This window comes from Lithobates pipiens, unplaced genomic scaffold (assembly GCF_037356315.1).
Source record: "Lithobates pipiens isolate NorthernLeopardFrog02 unplaced genomic scaffold, aLitPip1_a1.2 Scaffold_13, whole genome shotgun sequence".
In the NCBI taxonomy this organism is placed as follows: Eukaryota; Metazoa; Chordata; class Amphibia; order Anura; family Ranidae; genus Lithobates; species Lithobates pipiens.
The window spans coordinates 62,052,540-62,071,585 of record NW_027507718.1 but is presented as its reverse complement, the minus strand read 5'-3'; the positions used below and the strand labels follow the sequence as shown (position 1 = coordinate 62,071,585).

General features: G+C 42.6%; 1 protein-coding gene across 1 annotated transcript in view; it reads right to left on the bottom strand.

The window, feature by feature from the left end:
* Positions 1-456: 456 nt before the first annotated feature.
* Positions 457-19,046, bottom strand: part of C9orf72 (C9orf72-SMCR8 complex subunit) — an 86,410-nt gene continuing 67,820 nt past the window's right edge. Inside the window, exons 6-10 of the mRNA XM_077475138.1 lie at positions 17,568-17,684; positions 10,054-10,289; positions 6,954-7,011; positions 4,193-4,302; positions 457-2,401 (exon numbers count right to left, since the gene is read on the bottom strand). Coding sequence (XP_077331264.1) covers positions 2,215-2,401; positions 4,193-4,302; positions 6,954-7,011; positions 10,054-10,289; positions 17,568-17,684 — 708 coding nt within the window. The 3' untranslated portion in view covers positions 457-2,214. The remainder of the gene's footprint in view (positions 2,402-4,192; positions 4,303-6,953; positions 7,012-10,053; positions 10,290-17,567; positions 17,685-19,046) is intronic.

Genomic DNA, 19,046 nt, shown 5'->3' with positions numbered 1-19,046 from the left:
CCCCTGAATAAGGGAGGTTGCAGACTTTCTGGTAAGCCTTTTATCTTAATGAGGTGATGGGAGCAGTCAATCTACGCCGCCGCTATATGCCGCACTTTGAAGTCACTATATTGGATTCCAGCAATATATGAACATTTTTCTTATTTTATTGTTTTGCACTTCTGTGCATCTTGCATTGTCGCATAGGACTGGGCTATAAACAATTATTTATGCCCTATATCTGGGTTATAGTGCTTAGCTGCAGGTCACTAATTGGCTAATTTCATATCACTTTATCACTTAGCGAAGATATAACATTTTATTTTGTTTCATTAAGTTACACTTACCTTGCCACCCACGTCTACCTACAGTAAGCAGTCCAGCCCTACATTTGAGAACGTCCATATGCAATAAACCTTGTGAGGTTTCTCTGGGAAATTAAACATGGTCTCTTTGAGAAAATATACAAAGTGCATCTAGCTTGTAACCCCTTCATAACAAGTGGGTTTATTTATTTTGGTATGACTGCTAGCCTATTAAGAAAAATTTGAGTTACAGCCAGTTCTTTAGTTAGCAATGGTAGCATGCGTAAAAGGAAATAGTGCAAATGCTAATAATCTTCATTAAAGAATATGTAAACCCAACATTTCATATTCCTGGTATGTGCCTGCTGTAGAATGTACATGCATGGAAAAATATCCTGTTCTCCTTGTATTGCTTTCTTCATGTGAAATCCCTGGTGTTCCTGTCGGTCTCTCTCCTTTCCTATCAAAAACTGACCACGCTAAGCAGAAGAGCACAGCCTGGTCAGTTTTCTGGCTGTGCTGGAGCTAACCCAATGACCAGGCTTCTGCTGACCCCCTTTCCTTCCATTCAGCCATTCACTTGGAAGATCAGTGTACTGTTTTTTTCTCCTCCTTGAGTGCCGTATGCAGCTGAGAACAGAAGTTATGTCATCACTTATAAAAAAAAAAAAATAAAAGAAAAAAGAAAAAAAAAGGGGAAAAAGGCATTTATAATGTTTTGTATATGTATGCACAAATGTTTTCTATTTTCAACTGAATGGGTTGATTTACAAGGTTGAGGGTTCAAATATACTTTAAAGCTGAACAACAGGCAAACAGCCACATATACAGATGAAATTCATATGTGGGATCTATTTTTCCTGCCAAAGTATTTACATTTCTGTAAATCAATTTTAAGCCCCTTTCACATTTGGGTGAAGTGTCCTGTGACTTGGTACTGCAAAGTCGCATGCCAACTCGTTCTCCGTTATTTCCAATGATATATATCTATATAGAAAAGATAGGGATATCTCTATCTATCTATATATTTTATATATCTACAATAGATATATATCGCTCTATAGATGTGCGACTTCAAAGTAGTCCCTGTACTACTTTGCTCCGACTTTCTTGCGAGTTGAGGTCCATAGACCTCAAGTTTACATAGGCATTCCCTGAAATTGCGGTAAAATCGTGCACCTTTTAGGTCGCAGCAGTGTGAAAGGGGCCTTAGAGATTATATATATATATATATATATATATATATATATATATATATATATATATAGCACTGCCTTGGAGGGCAGAAAACCAGTTTTTTTCTATACTTTAGTTGCTCAATCCTTACAAGTCTTCGCCCTTCCCCATTCTGTTACTGGGCAGTGAAAGGAACAGAACAGCATCTTATTGACCCTCTCTCTCTGCATCAATTGGTCTTTTTCATGTTGACATATAAGCACTGCAAGCCACCCAAATGGCCCCTTGAGCAGCTTCCACCTCACCCAGTCTGAGCTTTGCTGTACAGGGATTGCGGGAGGTCAATACCAGGATACTTAAACTGCCTGCATGTAAAAAAATACACACATTTAATGATGTATTAATATATATAGAACTGCATTAATGTGTGTCGTTTATATCTTCCTGGAGCTCAGCTTAGTCAAGTTTGTTTTCACATTAAATAAATACATTATGCACAGACTTCTAGATTTTTGAAGTGTGCGTTAGATGCAACAAAAACTATGCATGCTTCACAAAAGAGAAATAAAATAATGAGATAGTAGCTTTTGATTTAAACACTAAAAATCACTAGTAAATCTACATAACAATAAAGGCAGCATAACTTCATAAACCACTTAGAGCAAGTAAAAATATCTTCTTTCTTGAGACAATGGCGCCAGCTTTCCCAGAATACTGCACAATTCTAAAAGTCTTTTCAAGTGGAGATTCAGTGTTAAAATGTCATTAGTACATCACGCTCCTGCATACTTGTGTGAAAAGGTTTCCCAAAAATAAACGAGTGAAGTCCTGGTTTGATCTTTTCAGCTAAAGCCATAATTATGTTGAGATCGCCCTCTGCTGTCAGATCCAGATCGGTTTTCAAGCTGCGCAGAGATTTGAACACTTTCTTCCCCTTTTGTCTAGAAAACAAAAGAACAAAACATCAGAATACAATAGGAGTCAGTGCTTTTAGACATCTGTGTTTCTAGCCCTGTACCAAAGGAGTTCTATTAATGAAGGCCTATACAATATCAGCACATATGTCATTTTCTGCTAGGTCTGGGCCAATATCTTATTTACGGCAATTATATATACATAATAAAAAAAAAAAAAAAAAAAAAGATAAGCAAGAAATATTGCATTTCACAAGGGGTTTTATAAAATGCTTTACAGAGCATATTTATTCAAGAAACCAATATTAGCACTGGATGCATATCAGCCTGCTGGTCAGTGAAGTACCACCTTGCAATATCTTTGTATTATTTATCAGGTCCATATAGAGAAGCAAGCTTTTCAGATGCCCACCAGACATACATACAGGACCGTTTTTAAGGCAGGGCAAAAGGGGCAGCTGCCCTGGGTTCTGTCATTGTTGTGGGGCCCAAAGCAGCTGTCTCATACTTGCCAACTATCCTGGTTTAAATTCCCCCTTCCCTTGAGGTTTTAGTCCTGTGTTATGTCCTCATATCTCAGTGTGAAGTGCTGCTACTAATGCTGCCCAGCTCAGCCCTATTGTTGTGTACAGATGACTCAGCTGCAGACCCTGTGTTTACATGTAAATTACCTGCATTCATATGTAAATAGGGGCGACTGGCAGCATTGATATATATATCATACTCCCCTGAGGTAATATCCACAGTAATCTCTAGTAACCAATCAACAAGCATAAATCATGTGCTGTAACCTGTAGCAACTAATTAGTGAACCGTAATGTGTACTGCAACCAGTCAGTGAGCGGTAATGTTACACTGTAACCTCTGGCAACCAATTGCAATAGCCACCTGATCTGATTCATTAAACTGATTTGGAGTCTAGCTGCTATTTATTGTATGTCTCAGAGCAGGCAGAGAGCAAAACTACATGGGGGGGGGGCCCCAAGAAAAGTTTTGCCACCCCAATCAATATTAAAGACAGCCCTGCATACATACACTGTGGCAGGACACCTGTTTAATTTTGCACATCCTCTACTACCCCTTTTATGATCTACTGTGTTCCTCCTTTACCATGCACACCCTGGTTTCAAGCTGTGTCTCTCCTATGAAACAATTTGGAAGCTTACACATTGCAACTGAGTGAGAAATCCCTGTGGCATCTCTGGGATTGCCTATGAGCTCAGACCTTGTAGCATGTCTGCGATGGGGAGCCAGTCAGCGATGGGGAGCCAGTCTGCGATGGGGGGGGGTCAGTCTGCGATGGGGGGCTCAGTCTGCGATGGGGGGGGATCAGTCTGCGATGGGGGGGATCAGTCTGCGATGGGGGGGATCAGTCTGCGATGGGGGGGATCAGTCTGCGATGGGGGGGGGTCAGTCTGCGATGGGGGGGGTCAGTCTGCGATGGGGGGGGTCAGTCTGCGATGGGGGGGAGCCAGTCTGCGATGTGGGGGAGCCAGTCTGTGATGTGGGGGAGCCAGTCTGTGATGGACGGTGATTGGGGGGGGGGGTCAGTCTGTGATGGTCAGTGATGGGGGGGGTTAGTCTGTAATGGGGGGTTGAGTCTGTGATGGGCAGTCTGCGATGGGGGGCCTGTGACGAGCACAGGAGGCTGTGATGTGGAGGATATCATGTGGAGTCATAGCACCAATATGGCACTTGGACCTCCGCTAGAACAACATTTTTCTGACCTGACCCCCGTGAATTTTAATCAACTACCCCTGCACTATACCATTATTGGCATTATTATTATGGTAGCAATAACAAACAAGGAAAACTTACGTGTCATCTTCAATATATTTTATTAGAGTAAGAGCTTTTCTGTGAAGTATTAGCAAAAACTGTGCCAGAAATGTGCTTCTTAGAGATAAGTTTGGTTTCAAATGGAATACCTAGAAAATAAAGAGAGTTCTTTTTCCCAGGTGAAATGTAACCATTTCAACTAATAAAAGATAATATATCCATCTATATATTAATACATTCATTTTGTCATGACTCCAGACCATTGCACTTAAAGCAAATAAAATTAAAATTAAAATTAGCAAATAAATAATAAAAAAATTGCAAAAGAGATATGCAATGTCTCTTGAAATAAACACCTGCCTGCAAGCAATCCTCTATTGAATGTGCAGCTCCGTATACCTTCTGTGTGCACTCCAGCTGTGCTGGAATGACGGACTCCCGAACGCATGTGCGGGGTGACGTCATTCCACCACTAATGCAATCAAGAGAAAACCTGCAACACGGAAATAGCCAGGGAGAAGATAATAATGGCTGGTGGGGAGTTTAACCACTGCATGGCAAGAATGAGGAGGCGAGTACTTCTCTCCGTTTAGTTCTGCCTTATTAAAGGAATGGTGGAATGCAGAGAGAAAAGTGAACAAAATACAATGTAGGCATGGATGCCTTTCCTGTGGCACGCCCCACTGAATACCACTCTGTTGAAGAGGAATCATCCACTGAGAAACGCTTCTGGGGTGGCGATCAGTTATGTGGAAGTTGGTGGGAAGGGCCATTGCGCACTTTGGGGGACCAAGAAATAAACCCAACCACTGAGCTCAGTGGGGGGCCAGGAGATCAATACTCCTGGAAGAGTCAGTTCTTGTCAGACTTCTTTGGACAATTTCTTTTTAATATAAAAGAGTAGAGTTTGATGTCCCAGGCGTGGGGTAGGTGAATATTTACCATTTTCTTTTATGAGGAAAAGATTTTTGCTATTTCATTTTTGGGACAGGGTTGATTAAACTCTCCCAAAATGCATTGAAAATAACATTGGTAAAGAAAAGCCTATGACAACATTCAAGTTTGAGAAGATAAATTTAATGAATTTTAATAACAGAAAGAGCCTTGGAGATAAAAAGGAAGCTCTCTAGAATATCCTAGTGAACTGCACAGAATAAAAGCATACCCAATGATGCATTTTATTTATGAGGCAATGCCAACAAGGACAAGAATTGGCTGCATTCTCATGTTAAAACAGCACAGATTAGTCATATTAAGGAATTATTAAACCACGGCACTAAAATCTCATAATCTTTAACATGCTAATGTGATTTCCTGCAGTTCTCATTAAACTAGCTTATGATTCTGCCATGAAGGTCCCCGTTCGGGCAAATTCTATATAGGATAACAACGCTTCATCTCTGTCTCCTGTTTGTGCTCCTGTTTTCACCCTGTCACATGTGCTTCTGATGGAAACTACAAGTGGCCATTTCAGCACACATTACGTAGTTATGGCCTAATGTTGTCACCAGGAAACCAGCCCTGAGAAATGCCATGCGTATGCAAGAACTGGCTGCAAAACGATAAGCAGCACTGAGATGCAACACAATTTTTAAAGGTAAACGCTCCAATACAAAATGCTTTGGCCAACTAAATGCTATTTGATTAAAGTGTTTGTAAAGGCAATAAAAGTTGCACATGGAGGCGTATACACAACGGTAAATGACAGCCCACTCCCTCCATCCTCCTCCCTGTCCACTAACCAGCTAAACACAATGGTGCCGTGATGTTACATGTAGATTAATGGAGGCTTCACCTCCTTCTTATTCTCAGACACAGGCTGGAGGGGCATGACCAGAATCCACTCACACCATGTTATTGCCCAAAAAAAGAAAGATTTGATTTCAAATATATATTTGTATGCCAATTTTAAACAGATTATTGATACTAATTATTTATTTTTACTCTGGATTCCAATGGCTTTTTTTTTCAGAACATGCGACCAGCAGCAGAGGACTAGAAGCTCCTCCTGGCACTGTTTACCTGCAGACAGGCTTTGGAAGATCTGGGTCATGTGACATCTGTATATTGATTAGGAAAAAGGTACTTGGATTTTTTTTTATTTTTATTAAAATAATTACATTACCATAATTAACAGAGAAATAGAAGGGACAATGTAAATTAAACAGTGTGCGTCAAGTATCACTTTAAGACCCCTTTCACACAGGCAGTTTTCAGGCGTTTTAGCCCCTGTAACGTGACTGCAAACTTCCGCCCCTTCATTGCAATGGGTGCTTTCACACCTGGATGGTGCGCTTGCGGGATGTTAGCAGTCCAACAAGCAGCATCTTTGGGGTGATTTGGGAGCACCGTATACAGCGCTCCCAAAACACCCCTGCCAATTACAATGCAGCCCTTTCAAAGTGCCTGAAAAGCGATTAGAATGCGTTGCAACACTGATTTTTATTGGGGTTAAAAGAGCCCCGCTAGTGGCTGAAAATCTGTGAAAAAGCTCTGCTTAAACAGTGGTAAAGCACTGTCAAAACAAGTGGCGCTTTACCGCGAAGGCATGGGTGGCCCCAGTGTGAAAGGGGTCTTAGCTGTAAACTTAGCAGAGTACACCATTCGTTTTCAAAAATATCCTAGAAATGGGTATCACCACCCCAGGTTCACATCTATAGCTGATGCTACAGCAAATCCACGCGATAATTTGCGCGGCACCAGAAGAGATGACGGCGTTATACCATATAAATAATTAACAGTAAGAAACTTCACCCCCCCCCCCCCCCCTTTCCAAATAGAGATTCCTTAGAAATATTACCTGCTCTAAGAAGTTTCTGACAAATGTGTCTCTGTGTAGGATGTCTTGAAAAATATTCCTGGATAAAGAAAAAAGTATTTAAGAAGAGTACTATAATGCATAAATTCAGATCGAAGTCCATTAATGGTCTCTAAAATTAAGTCAATTGAGGTGAAACCCTATTAGTGCAGAACGGATTCAAGGTGGGATGTTCTGGCAGCTTGTTTGTATTTGGAATAAAGTAACTTTTACTTCAGTGACGCTACCATACCACAGCCTGTCATTTCTGGGATATTCACTGGTCACTTAAGGATATATTTCATAAGCAAATGAGGCTAGCCTTAACAATCCCTTGTGGTCAGGTTATCATGGAAACTGAAGAAAAAACCCTCTTGAACCAAGTCATTGCTTGGTACCTCTGGTTCCAAAGCCGCTTCTCGCGTTTCTCTGCTGCCCAGGGATGGAGCAAGAGTGAGTAATTAGCAGGAAGGAGTGCTCCGAGTGAACCCCACAGGGTTGGCTAGGCTGTGTGCATGGCTGAGATGTTCAAGTTCCCTCCCAATATGGCGTTTTGGGCACTGTGGGCCTCCTCCCTAGGCTCTGCCCTTTAAGGATTATAGTGATCTGGATAAGAACCTCTTGCTGCAATTAATGGGCTGGTACCTAGGTGGTACTGTGCGTGTGACAGAACTTCATCTAGACAAGGCTTATTGGAGGCTGGTAAATAACACACAACATGGTTTTTCTCTGTACCCCAGGTTCCCTTCTACCTTGAGATCACACGGGATTTTCTCATTTCCCATCTTACTTCTCCCTGCACTCCACCACAGTCAGTCAGTGGTCACTACCCTCCTAAGGAACCACTGAGAGTTACAGTGCTTTCGGAAAGTATTCACAGCACTTCACTTTTTACACGTTTTGATATGTTACAGCCTTATTTCAAAATGTAAAAAAATCATTATTTTCCTCAAAACTCCACAAACAATACCCCATAATGACAACATGAAAGAAGTTTGTTTGAAATTTTTGCAAATGCATTAAAAAAAAAAAAAAAAAAAAAAAAAAAATGTACATTAACCGCTTCTCGACCAGCCTCATGCAGATCTACTGTGGCAAAAGGGCACGTACACGCCCCGTTGGGAGCTTCATGAGCACGATCGTGGGTCACACGGACTTGATGTCTGCGGGGATACCTGCGATCGTCTCACGGAGAGGAAGAACGGGGAAATGCTAATGTAAAAAAGAATTTCCCCGTTCTGCCTAGTTACACTGTCACTAATCACAGCTCCCTGTAATCGGGAGTGGTGGTCAGTCAATTCAACTCAATTTTGAGTGTCATGGCAAAGGCTGCGAATACTTATGTACAAGTGATTTTTTTTTCTTTTTTTTTAAATGTGCAAAGATTTCAAAACAAACTTATTTCACGCTGTCATTATGGGGGTATTCTTTGTAGAATTTTGAGGAAAATAATGAATTGAATCCATTTTGGAATAAGGCTGTAACATAACAAAATGTGGAAAAAGTGAAGCGCTGTGAATACTTTTCAGATGCACTGTACCTGAACCTCTAACAGTTCATGGCATCCCTCCCAGGTACAATCGGTCAGACTGACATTTACATTTGCAAACCATGACCTCCTCAAACATTTTTACATACTGTCTTAAAAGGAGCTCTTCACCTCATGCTAAGGCCTTATACACATAGGCTTTAAAAAGGGGGTGCCCCACACACATGCATTGCAGTCACCTTTGGCACATGAGCTGGTAAACATGTACGAAGCCAAAATCCCCCAATAGTGGCTAGGTGATTCCTGCACTCAGTATTGGGCTCAAGTTTTAGGCAAATTTTTGCAAAGCCAGATTTTGGTGTGGCACACAGATATATTTCTCTCCTGTGAGTGCCCTGGAATTTTTTCAAACCTAGATAAACGTCTTCTGTCTTATAATTTGATAGAGTGAAACTACCCCAAGTAAAAAAAATAAAAAAATTGATATCTATCTATCTCTATATATATATCTCTATATCTATCTATATATCTCTATCTATATCTATCTATATCTATCTATATATCTCTCTCTATCTATCTATCTATCTATCTATCTATCTATCTATCTATCTATCTATCTATCTATCTATCTATCTATCTCTCTATATATATATATATATATATATATATATATATATATATATATATATATATATATATCTATCTACATTCCTGTAGTACGAGAATCTAGCAGCTAGTGTGACTGCATTAACTGTCAGAGTAGTGCTGATTCCTAGCTTTTTTTTTTTTTTTTTTTTTTTTAACAGCTAGGAATCAGCACTTTTTTTTGTCCTGAAAAATGACATTTGCCCTACTTCTTAATGGCAGTGCTTGGCAAGACGATGAAACCAATATGTGTAATGTTTAGAGTGCTATATGAACAATGTAAGTATTTGTTTGGAAAACGGAATGTGGCTGTAAACTGTTTTCCAGCACACTGTAAAACATTTTGACTGACCTTGAGTTTATGATCAGTCATATTGTGCAATGGACTCGTCTTAACCAATGCCTCAACTAGTCCAGGCTTTTAATTTGACCTTGTGCAGTCAAGCTTAAAGAGAAAACATTCTACGAGAGCCAAACGGTGCTAATTTTATAGCATCTGCTGGGCTCAATCCTTTACGGTTTTTCTATATTTAAACTACTATAAGCAATAAATGAGCATTTAAATCATCTAACCCTTTCCCAGCAGCTATCCAAGCTAAGGTGGAGAGGTGACAACTTTAGCTCAGGAGGAATTGGATGTTCTGTGCAGATAATCAAATTAGAATTTCACAAGACACTCACTTACTGCCAGCAACCCCGCTGCACTCATCCATTCATCTGCTCAACTGAGCAGTTAACTGTAGTTTTCATACCTCTATTAATACTATTTTCCAGCCCTTTTTGACAAGATGTCCAAATTAGCTTTCATACACTTAAGTTGTCACTCAGCTAATGTATTCTAGACAACAAGAGATGCAGCTTTTTGACAATATGAGCTTTCACAGCAGGAACTCTGTCTATTAAAAAGGAAATTCTGGAGGAAGATGATTATTAATAGGAAAATTGACTTGAAACACCAGCTCTACTTACAAGTTAGGAGTGAAACTCTCATCTGTGTGGATGATTGAATCTGCCACCATTTCTTCATCTGACGTGGCCTTCCACAGAGCCGCCAACTCTGCTCTCATGTAGCGTCTCTGGTTGTAGGCATGTTCATGACATGGGGGCATTTGCTTAACTGTGTTTACATCCACGTCAATGTGAGTGGCAGGGTAAGGAGCGTACATCACCTGGCGGAATGGAAGCACAAAGCTTCCAGTTGCGTCCTAAATACAAGCAAAAATATCAATGTACATTCACAGCCATTTAAAGAGAACTCTACAACAAACTCAACAATGGTGTGAAATGAGGTTATCAAAAGGTAATAAAAAGTCCTCATTCTGGCAACTGACCAGATTAAAAAGGTGTATTTAAGGCCAGCTATACACAAAGCAAAATTTCTTCCCTGCACCCAAGGGTTGCAGGAAAGAAATGTACTCAATTCCCCATCAACACAGTCTGTTGACATGGGAATCCCTCCTCCTGGGCCAGTGTCATCTCACATTGGGGGTGAAGAGGGGGGGGGGGGGGGGTTGAGCTGCCACACATGCTCAGATCAAATTCCTAGACCAAATACGAAATAACGTCATCACATTCCGAACAATTGGATTTTCCGACAACTTTGTCCGACCGCGTGTATGCAACACCAGTTTCGGACAAAATCCGACGGATTGTCCGACCATGTGTACAAGGGCTTAGACTTTTGAAGTTAGCTGGTCAAGCAGTCAAATTACCCGTAGACAGGAGTCTCGCATTTTTAGGGACAAAGAGAAATAAAGGTTGACAAAAGTGAATGTCCACCAAATGTTTTAAAAATTTTTGGTTAGAGTTGGAAAGCATTAGCACATACGTAAAATACCTGTTGATTATCAAACGCATTGCACTTGTCACTTATGCTGCACTTCAAAACGTCTTCCTTTGCTAATATCCAGTGTGTAAACCACTGCTGTCTCCATTTATACAGTGGAGAAGTTAGTGTAACCACCATAGAAGAAGAAGTGCTTTTTCCTGCTCCTTGCTCCCCACTACCAACTGGAACGCCAGTTCTTGGGGAAAAGACTGGTAAGTAAAGGACCCAGAGACCTAGGGAAAATCCCACATAGGAAGCACATGGCCCCAGCCATAGCAAAGTTGAGCTAGCTATTTTCTCAGCTATTCCCTAAAGCTACTGACATCTCTTCCCTGCACAGCATGCAGCACTCTCCAGGCGACCCAACTGAGACTGCCAGTGATACAGCCCTGCTTGCTAAAATCTGTAACATGCTTCAAACCAAGACTGTGAACATGGATAGCCGACAGCCATTCTAATCCGCAAAATCAAGAAGCAGATAAACATAACCAGTTCACAAGAAAAAGCACTGGACACGGAGAGTAAAGACCTCTCCGTTGCTAAATTAGCAATCCACATGGATCTTTTACTTTTTTGCAAAGAAAGCTATTATCGCAGTCCCTGGTTGAGTGCCGGCTTCTATTTTACAGTTGTTTATTCACAGCTTGTAGGAGCTTCAGTCGCAGCACCAATCTTCCTCACAGCCTTCATGGACCACACAGTTTGAGCGTGCCGAGTTTGTTTTTTCCATTGCTACATTACAGGACTTTGAAAATGGAGCAAAGCACCAGAATTTGCACATCAGGGAGCCTCGTGGAGACAACGGGAGGCCATAAAGTTATACTAAAGCTTAATTTTTTTTCCCTAAAATAAAAAAGAAGAGGTTTATACATACCTGCTAAGTGCAATGGTAGTGCACAGAGTAGTCTCTTACTTCCACTTCCGGGGTCTCCTGCCACTGCTCTACGCTCCTCCTCTTTTCCGAGTGACCTCTCAGCAAGCCATGTGCTGAGGGGGGCACCCATGCCACAGACACACACAGTGCAGCCCTGCTCCCTATCTACAAGATTTGACTGACAGCAGCTGAAGTCAATGGCTCCTGCTGCTGTCTGATCCTCCTGTGAAAAGAACTGAAGTTGGGCACAGGACTCAGGTAAGCGGTTAGGGATGGGGGGGGGGGCGCACTTAGTGGGGTGTTTTGTTTACCTTAGTGCAGGGAATGCATTTGGGTAAAATACACTTGGCCATAAGAACTACTTTAAAGTAATCGTAAAGCTTTTTTTTTTTTTTTAAATAACAAACATGTCATACTTACCTCCACTGTGCAGTTTGTTTTGCACAGTGTGGCCCTGATCATCCTCTTCTGGAGTCCCCCCGCGGCGCTATCAGCTCCTCCCTGCATTGCATATCCCCCTAGATCAGTGATGGTGAACCTTGGCACCCCAGATGTTTTGGAACTACATTTCCCACGATGCTCAACTACATTGCAGAGTGCATGAGCATCATGGGAAATGTAGTTATAAAAACATCTGGGGTGCCAAGGTTCGCCATCACTGCTGTAGGAGATGGGCTTTCCCGGGGGGTTACCTTGCGGGTGTACGCCCGAGTCCAGCATTTGCGCCCATAGACGCAAATGATGGACTCTGCCCTCTGGTGCCCGCGTCATTGGATTTGATTGACAGCAGCGGGAGCCAATGGGGGGGGGGGGGGGGGGCGAGTCTGGTCACTGTCAGAAGTTTAACCTTATAGGCATGTCCAAAGTGCGGCCCGGTTTTGAAAGGCCCGCCTGTTTATCTAAGCACATGGTTCCCAATGATCTACCAGCACAGGGGCCACAAAAGATATATAGGCGGGGGGAGGAGGCGGGACGAGTGCCGTGCACACAGGAGGAGCATTTCCTGTTTACATGGCAGCCTCTAATAGGAAGTCCTGTCTCCGGCGCTGCCATTGGACAACTGTTCTGTCCATCAAAGGAGGCGGGACTTTCTCTTAAAGAGGCCGCTGTGTAAACAGGAGATTATCCTGTAAGATATCTTTGGCGCTCGTCCTGCCCCCTCCAAGTGCCCTCCAGGGCTGCACTGATGGTAATGGTAAGTGCATTCCTGGCAATGGTGGGTGCTGCATTCTTGGCAATGGTGGGTGCCGCATGGCAATTGGGGGTCTGCAGATGGGCACTGACCCTTATTTTGCTTCACAGCGGAAAACTGATGATTGGAGTCTGGACTGTGGTTTCCTTTTGTAGCCAATGGTTGCTCCCTCTTCACTGGAGTTGTGTTGCAGGGCAGAGAGATTTTACTAGGGAACCAGGAGTCCTTTAAGAGAAGTGAGTCAATTGCAAAAGGCATTGATCCTTCATGTTTTAAACAGATAAACCTATACATAAAAATGTACTGTATTCGGTCATAAAAATGGTCACATTTTATGATCATTTTAACTTAACCTTTTGCTTTTATTGGTCATTTTCTGTAGGTAATATTAAGATTTTTATTTTTTTTTGTAAAAAAAAATAAAAAAAAATGTAAGTATTGCATTTTCTCAAAAAGGCAAATTAAAAGCCCCATATGTATTTTTTTTCACCCGACTGATAATGGGTTGAAAGACAAGGTGGGTTTCATTGAACATTGCATAACACCAACGGATGCGGATACAAGAACATTTTTATGTCTTCATGGTGCTGATTGTACAATTATGTTACTTATTGTTTTATTGTCAACTATTACCTTTACCAATTAACCTTAACAAATCTCTTACTATACAATACATGTTACGCAATCACAAGTAAATGTAGCGATAATAGAAACAAGTAAACTTCATCAGAGCCAGAGGCTTTTTTGAGCAAGGAGAGAGGAGTGGTCATCGAGGGAACATTCTCCCCAGTGTCCATATCCCAAATTCAGTCTTCTAGTGGGGATATTCTAACAGATTCTTCTCAAATTAACACCCAGTTTGCCGCTTATTATCAGGAACTTTGTAGCCATAGGGTACAGTTTACCGAACAAGAGATGCATGGGTATCTGGAGTGGGTGGACTTGCCATTCCTTACAGATGCTGTCAGGGAAAGGTTGGAGACCCCTAACCCTTAAAGAGATCCAAGTGGCGCTCAAATCTCTGCAGAGTGGGAAGATGCTGGGTCCAGATGGGTATCCGGTGGAGTTTTATAAAACAGTACGCGGATGATCTCCTGCCCACATATCGTGAGGTCCTACTGAGCGACATCCTGCCCCCCCTGTATGTCAGAAGCAGTGGTTGTTGTCCTCCCTAAGCCTGGCAAGAACAACGAATTGTGCTCTTCTTACCGGCCAATATCTCTTTTAAATGTTGACTTAAAAATACTTGCTAAAGTATTGGCCGGTCGATTGAATTCAGTAATTACAACCTTTATCCACCCTGACCAATCCGGGTTCATGCCAGGAAGAGGGACAGACATAAATATACGTAGACTGCTGACACATATGGCTAATGCCCAGGGGGACAGCCTAGGTCAGTGATGGCGAACCTTGGCACTCCAGATGTTTTGGAACTACATTTCCCATGATGCTCATGCACTCCGCAGTGTTGTTGAGCATCATGGGAAATGTAGTTCCAAAACATCTGGGGTGCCAAGGTTCGCCATCACTGGCCTAGGTGGTGTCTTTGGATGCCGAAAAAGCATTTGATTAGGCTGAATGGGAGTAACTCTGGGCTGTTCTCTGGAAATTTGAGTTTGGTCCAACGTTTATTAAATGGCTACGCATGATGTATGCCTCTTCAAGGGCGCGGGTGTGTACTAACAATTCACTCTTGCAAGAATTCCCACTGGGTAAGAGTACCAGACAGGGGTGCCCACTCTCGCCCGGGCTGTTTGCTTTGGCTGTGGAGCCCCTGGCATCACGGATTCGGGCTGAGTCTGCATTCCAGGGAATTCAGGTGGGGGTGGGAGGAGAAAATATCTTTATATGCAGATGATACTATCCTGTACCTGAACAATGTCTCCTCCTCACTCCCAGCAGCCTTACAGTTGGTTAAAGAGATTGGGTCATATTCTGGAGTTGGAGTAAATTGGGATAAATCCCTGCTCTACCCCTTGAACCCCACCAGGCCCAGACCACCCATGCAAATTCCGCTTGTTTGGGTGGACAGCATTAAGTATCTGGGGATACGTATGAATGGGCTGGTGGCCAGGTATATGGATCTCAATCGGACTCCCCGGCTAGCACAGTTTGACGATTTGAACAGACTGGAGGTCACTCCCTCTGACCCCGGTGGGTAGAGTAAATCTAATAAAGATGGAATTCCTCCCAAAAATGTTGTATCTTTTTAGAAACAGCCCACTCCAGATTCCGGCGTCCTATTTCAACAAGTTAAAATCCATAGGTCACCTCCTTTCTGTGGTTGGGCAAGGTGCCAAGATTGGCAATGTCCACACTACAGTTGTCAGTGGGGGAGAGAGGGTTGGCTCTCCCAAACTTTCATCAGTACTATTGGGCAGCCATACTAGTGGCGGCCCGTTGGTGGTTCTCACAACCAAGGGACAAACCGGCAGTTACCTTGGAAGCTGCGATCCTAGGATCATATGCCGCCCTTAGAAACTAGAAAGTGTTTTGTGGAGTCAAGGGTCACCCCAACTTGAAAACCCTAATGTGCACAACCATTATAGTCTGGTACCGAGCCAGGGAGATTTATCACTCTCCGGATACAATTTCTTCCCATACACCCTTGTGGGGCAACCCTAATCTCTCCCACCTACATAGTGTTCCAGCCCCCCAGGTATGGGCAACTAGGGGCATAGTTAGGTTAAAACATTTGGTAATGGAGGGCAGGTTGAGCACATTTTCAGAGCTTAAAAAGAAGTACAATCTACCCAACTGGATATTATTCCGCTTTCTGCAGGTGAGACATGCCTTTCAACATCAGTTTCCCAGTAGTGTCACTCTCGAGCCGGACCCGGTGGAGTGATTGTTGACCACCAAAGTCCTGATAGGGGTGCCATCAGCAATAAACTTTTACATATCAGCTTCCATGCCCAATAAATTAATGAAAGCATTTGCGAGCTGGAAACGGGATTTGCCATCTCTCAAAGGGGGATTGGGAGAACTGTGTGCCATTGGCGGCATGGGTGGCACTGTCTGCAGCACAATGTGGCATGGGTGGCACTGTCTGCAGCACAATATGCAATTGGTGGCATGGGTGCCATTGTCTGCAGGTAGCACATGCATTATGGCCCATACCGCATATATTGCCTGCAGTGCTACCCATGCCACCAATGCGGTAATGTGCTGCAGAGACAGTTTCAAGGCCAGGTCTGAAGGAGGGACCAGGGGTGGAGCTGAAGGGGGACCTATCAGGCAGGCTGTACTGGGCTCCATGATTTCTATCAGCGGCCCTGCTGGCTATCTACCCAAACAGGTACCCAGCCTTCCCTAGATATGGAGGCCCAGAGGCCTCCTTTATACATACGACATGGTCATGTTCTTTATTGCAGGGGTTCTGGGAACAGGTCCTGGCAGACGTTAACCAAGCAGCTGGGACTTCTATCCCACTATGCCCCAAAACTATGTTGTTGAATGTGACCACTGACCCTAGTGTGGGAAAATACACAAAAATGTTTATGGCATACTCTACCCGTAGGGAAATTTTGTTGAGATGGAAATCCGGGGTGCCGCCCACCAACACCACCTGGAGGAATACCCTGAATGCTGTATTGCCTCTATATTCGATAACATATATTAACAGGAATTGTCTGAGTAAACTCAACAAGATATGTTCCTCATTAATTAACTCCCGGGGATCCCTGCCATTGAAAACATCTCCATCCAGCCCAGAAGCTGACTTCTAGCTCTACCCCTATGGGGTGGGGCGGATCACGAACCAGGAACTGTTGGCGTATGCTCCCCCTCCCCTGATGCCCTCCCTCTTCCTCTGATTCTCCCCCCCACCCCCTTCTTCCCCCTTGGGGAAACCCCTTTTATCGCAACTCGGGTGAGGGAGTTCTCCTGGTAGAGGTCTACTAACCATAGCTTCCAAATTCTATTGAATGCTTGACGGTTATTGATAGTGCAATTACCTGTAAATAATTTCTTGCAACCATACCAATACTCTAATTCATGTACATTATGCTGTAAAGTGACGTGAACATTGACGTTGAAAAGAAAAGTTTGTCTTTGTAAAAACAAGTAAACAGGTCGCATCAGTGTGAACCAAGGCTGTCAGGCAACATACACGATGCGCCCGCCACGTCGCGCTCCATTCTGCACAATGGAACCGTTCTAATCTGAGCAACGCAAGTTTCTCCGACTTAGAAAAAGGTTCCTGTACCATTTGGGGGAGACTTCAAAGTGACTTGCATTGACTTCTATTACAAAAGTCGTTTGCAAGCCACGAGTCGTGCTGTATGGGGCGGCTTTAGTGTGAACGGCAATTACTTTTGCTATCATCCAACTGTACCTGAAATCTCAAATATTACAGAAAAAAAAAAATATCTAATTTCTAGTATTTTCTGAATCCTATAAACATTATTCTAGTGACTTCCTAAAAAAGAGAGAGCAACTCTGCAAAACAGGAATATAATATAGTTTGTGTCTCTGAAATGGAACTTTTGAGATATCAGCAGATGAAAAGCCAGCAGATGTGAGAGATCAATGAATGACACCAGCACAAATCATGCCCCTTTGAAACAGTTATCCCTTTATGTACTGACCTTCAGCAGGCCTTGCACAAACAAGCCAGATTCATACTTGAACGATGACTCAGACCTGCACAACCTGGAGCACTTGCGCTCTGCAGGAGAAAGAAAAAGGCACAGCGTCCGCACCATCTGTAAGAGAATAAAAATGAAAGGTAATACCTAATGCATCAAAATATGCGTATCTGTAATGTTTCAAAAAACACTTTTTTTATGTAAGGTGGGCTTTATTGCATATGGGAACTGCAACTGTACCCAAAGTCAGGTTTTGACACAAATATTAATTATGAGCTTAATGGCAGGTTATTGCATATCTAAACAAAATGATTAAAAAAACAAGCAAGAATCCTTAAAGGATATTTCTTGTTTTAACAAGAATTTTTGACCTTCTCAGTTGTGCTGACACATGGAAAGGTGACCTCCCTCCAAGCATCAGTAGACAACCCCCCCCCCCCCCCCCCCCAACCCCCAATACTGAAATCAGTCTGCTTTAAATAAAAAAACCTCCACTCAAATTATCATTGCACTAGTTGTTCAAGCAAAGTGCTGTTTTACGGCTGCTATAAAACAGTTATAGGCCATCTAGCTGTTTCTTATTTAAATGAGAAAATTAGGTCAAATTGAATAAAGAATAATGTGAAAATACATTTTAAAGGATTCCCCTTACAATAACCAATTGTGGATCAGTTGCAAAAAAAATATATAACCACTGTTGTATTTTAGGAATGAATGCAAGATTTCCATGGAATAGCTGAGGTGAAGATTGTGATATCCTTCCATCTCATCCAATCAGAGGAGATATTTTATTTAGAACCCTTTCACACTGGGGCGTCGACAGTAAAGCTCCGCCATTTTTATCGGCGCTTTACCGTCGATTTTGGCTACTAACGGGGTGCTTTTAACCCCCACTAGTGGCTGAAAAAGGGGTGAAACGACCCACAAGTCGCTTTGCCGGCGGTTTGGCAGCGGTGCCTATTCATTTAAATGGGCAGGGGTGGTGAAGGAGTGGTGTATACACTGCTCCTTCACCGCTCCAAAGATGCTGCTTGCAGGAGTTTTTTTTATTGCCTAGCCAGCGCATCGCCTCGCTGTGAAAGCCCTCCAGCTTTCACACAGAGGCTGCAGGGGCTGCAAGTTTGCCCACTTACAAAGAAATGAAGGGTCTATAATTTTTTTTTATCATAGGTGTATTTTAAATGATAGAGACAGAATAACAACCAAAATGCAGAAAAAAACACATAAAACAAATGCTAAAAATTAAGTTGCAGTTCAGCAAGTAAAATAAGTATTTAACCTCCAAGCAAACATTACTTGGTGGAGAAACCCTTGCTGGCAAGCACAGAGGTATGACTTTTCTTGTAGTTTGTTACCAGTTTTGCACATATCTCAGGAGAGATTTTGGTCCAGTCTTCATTACAGAGCTTCTCTAAATCCTTAGAGTTTATTAGCTGTCTCTTGGAAAGTCTCTCAAAGTTTCAGCTCCTTCCATACATT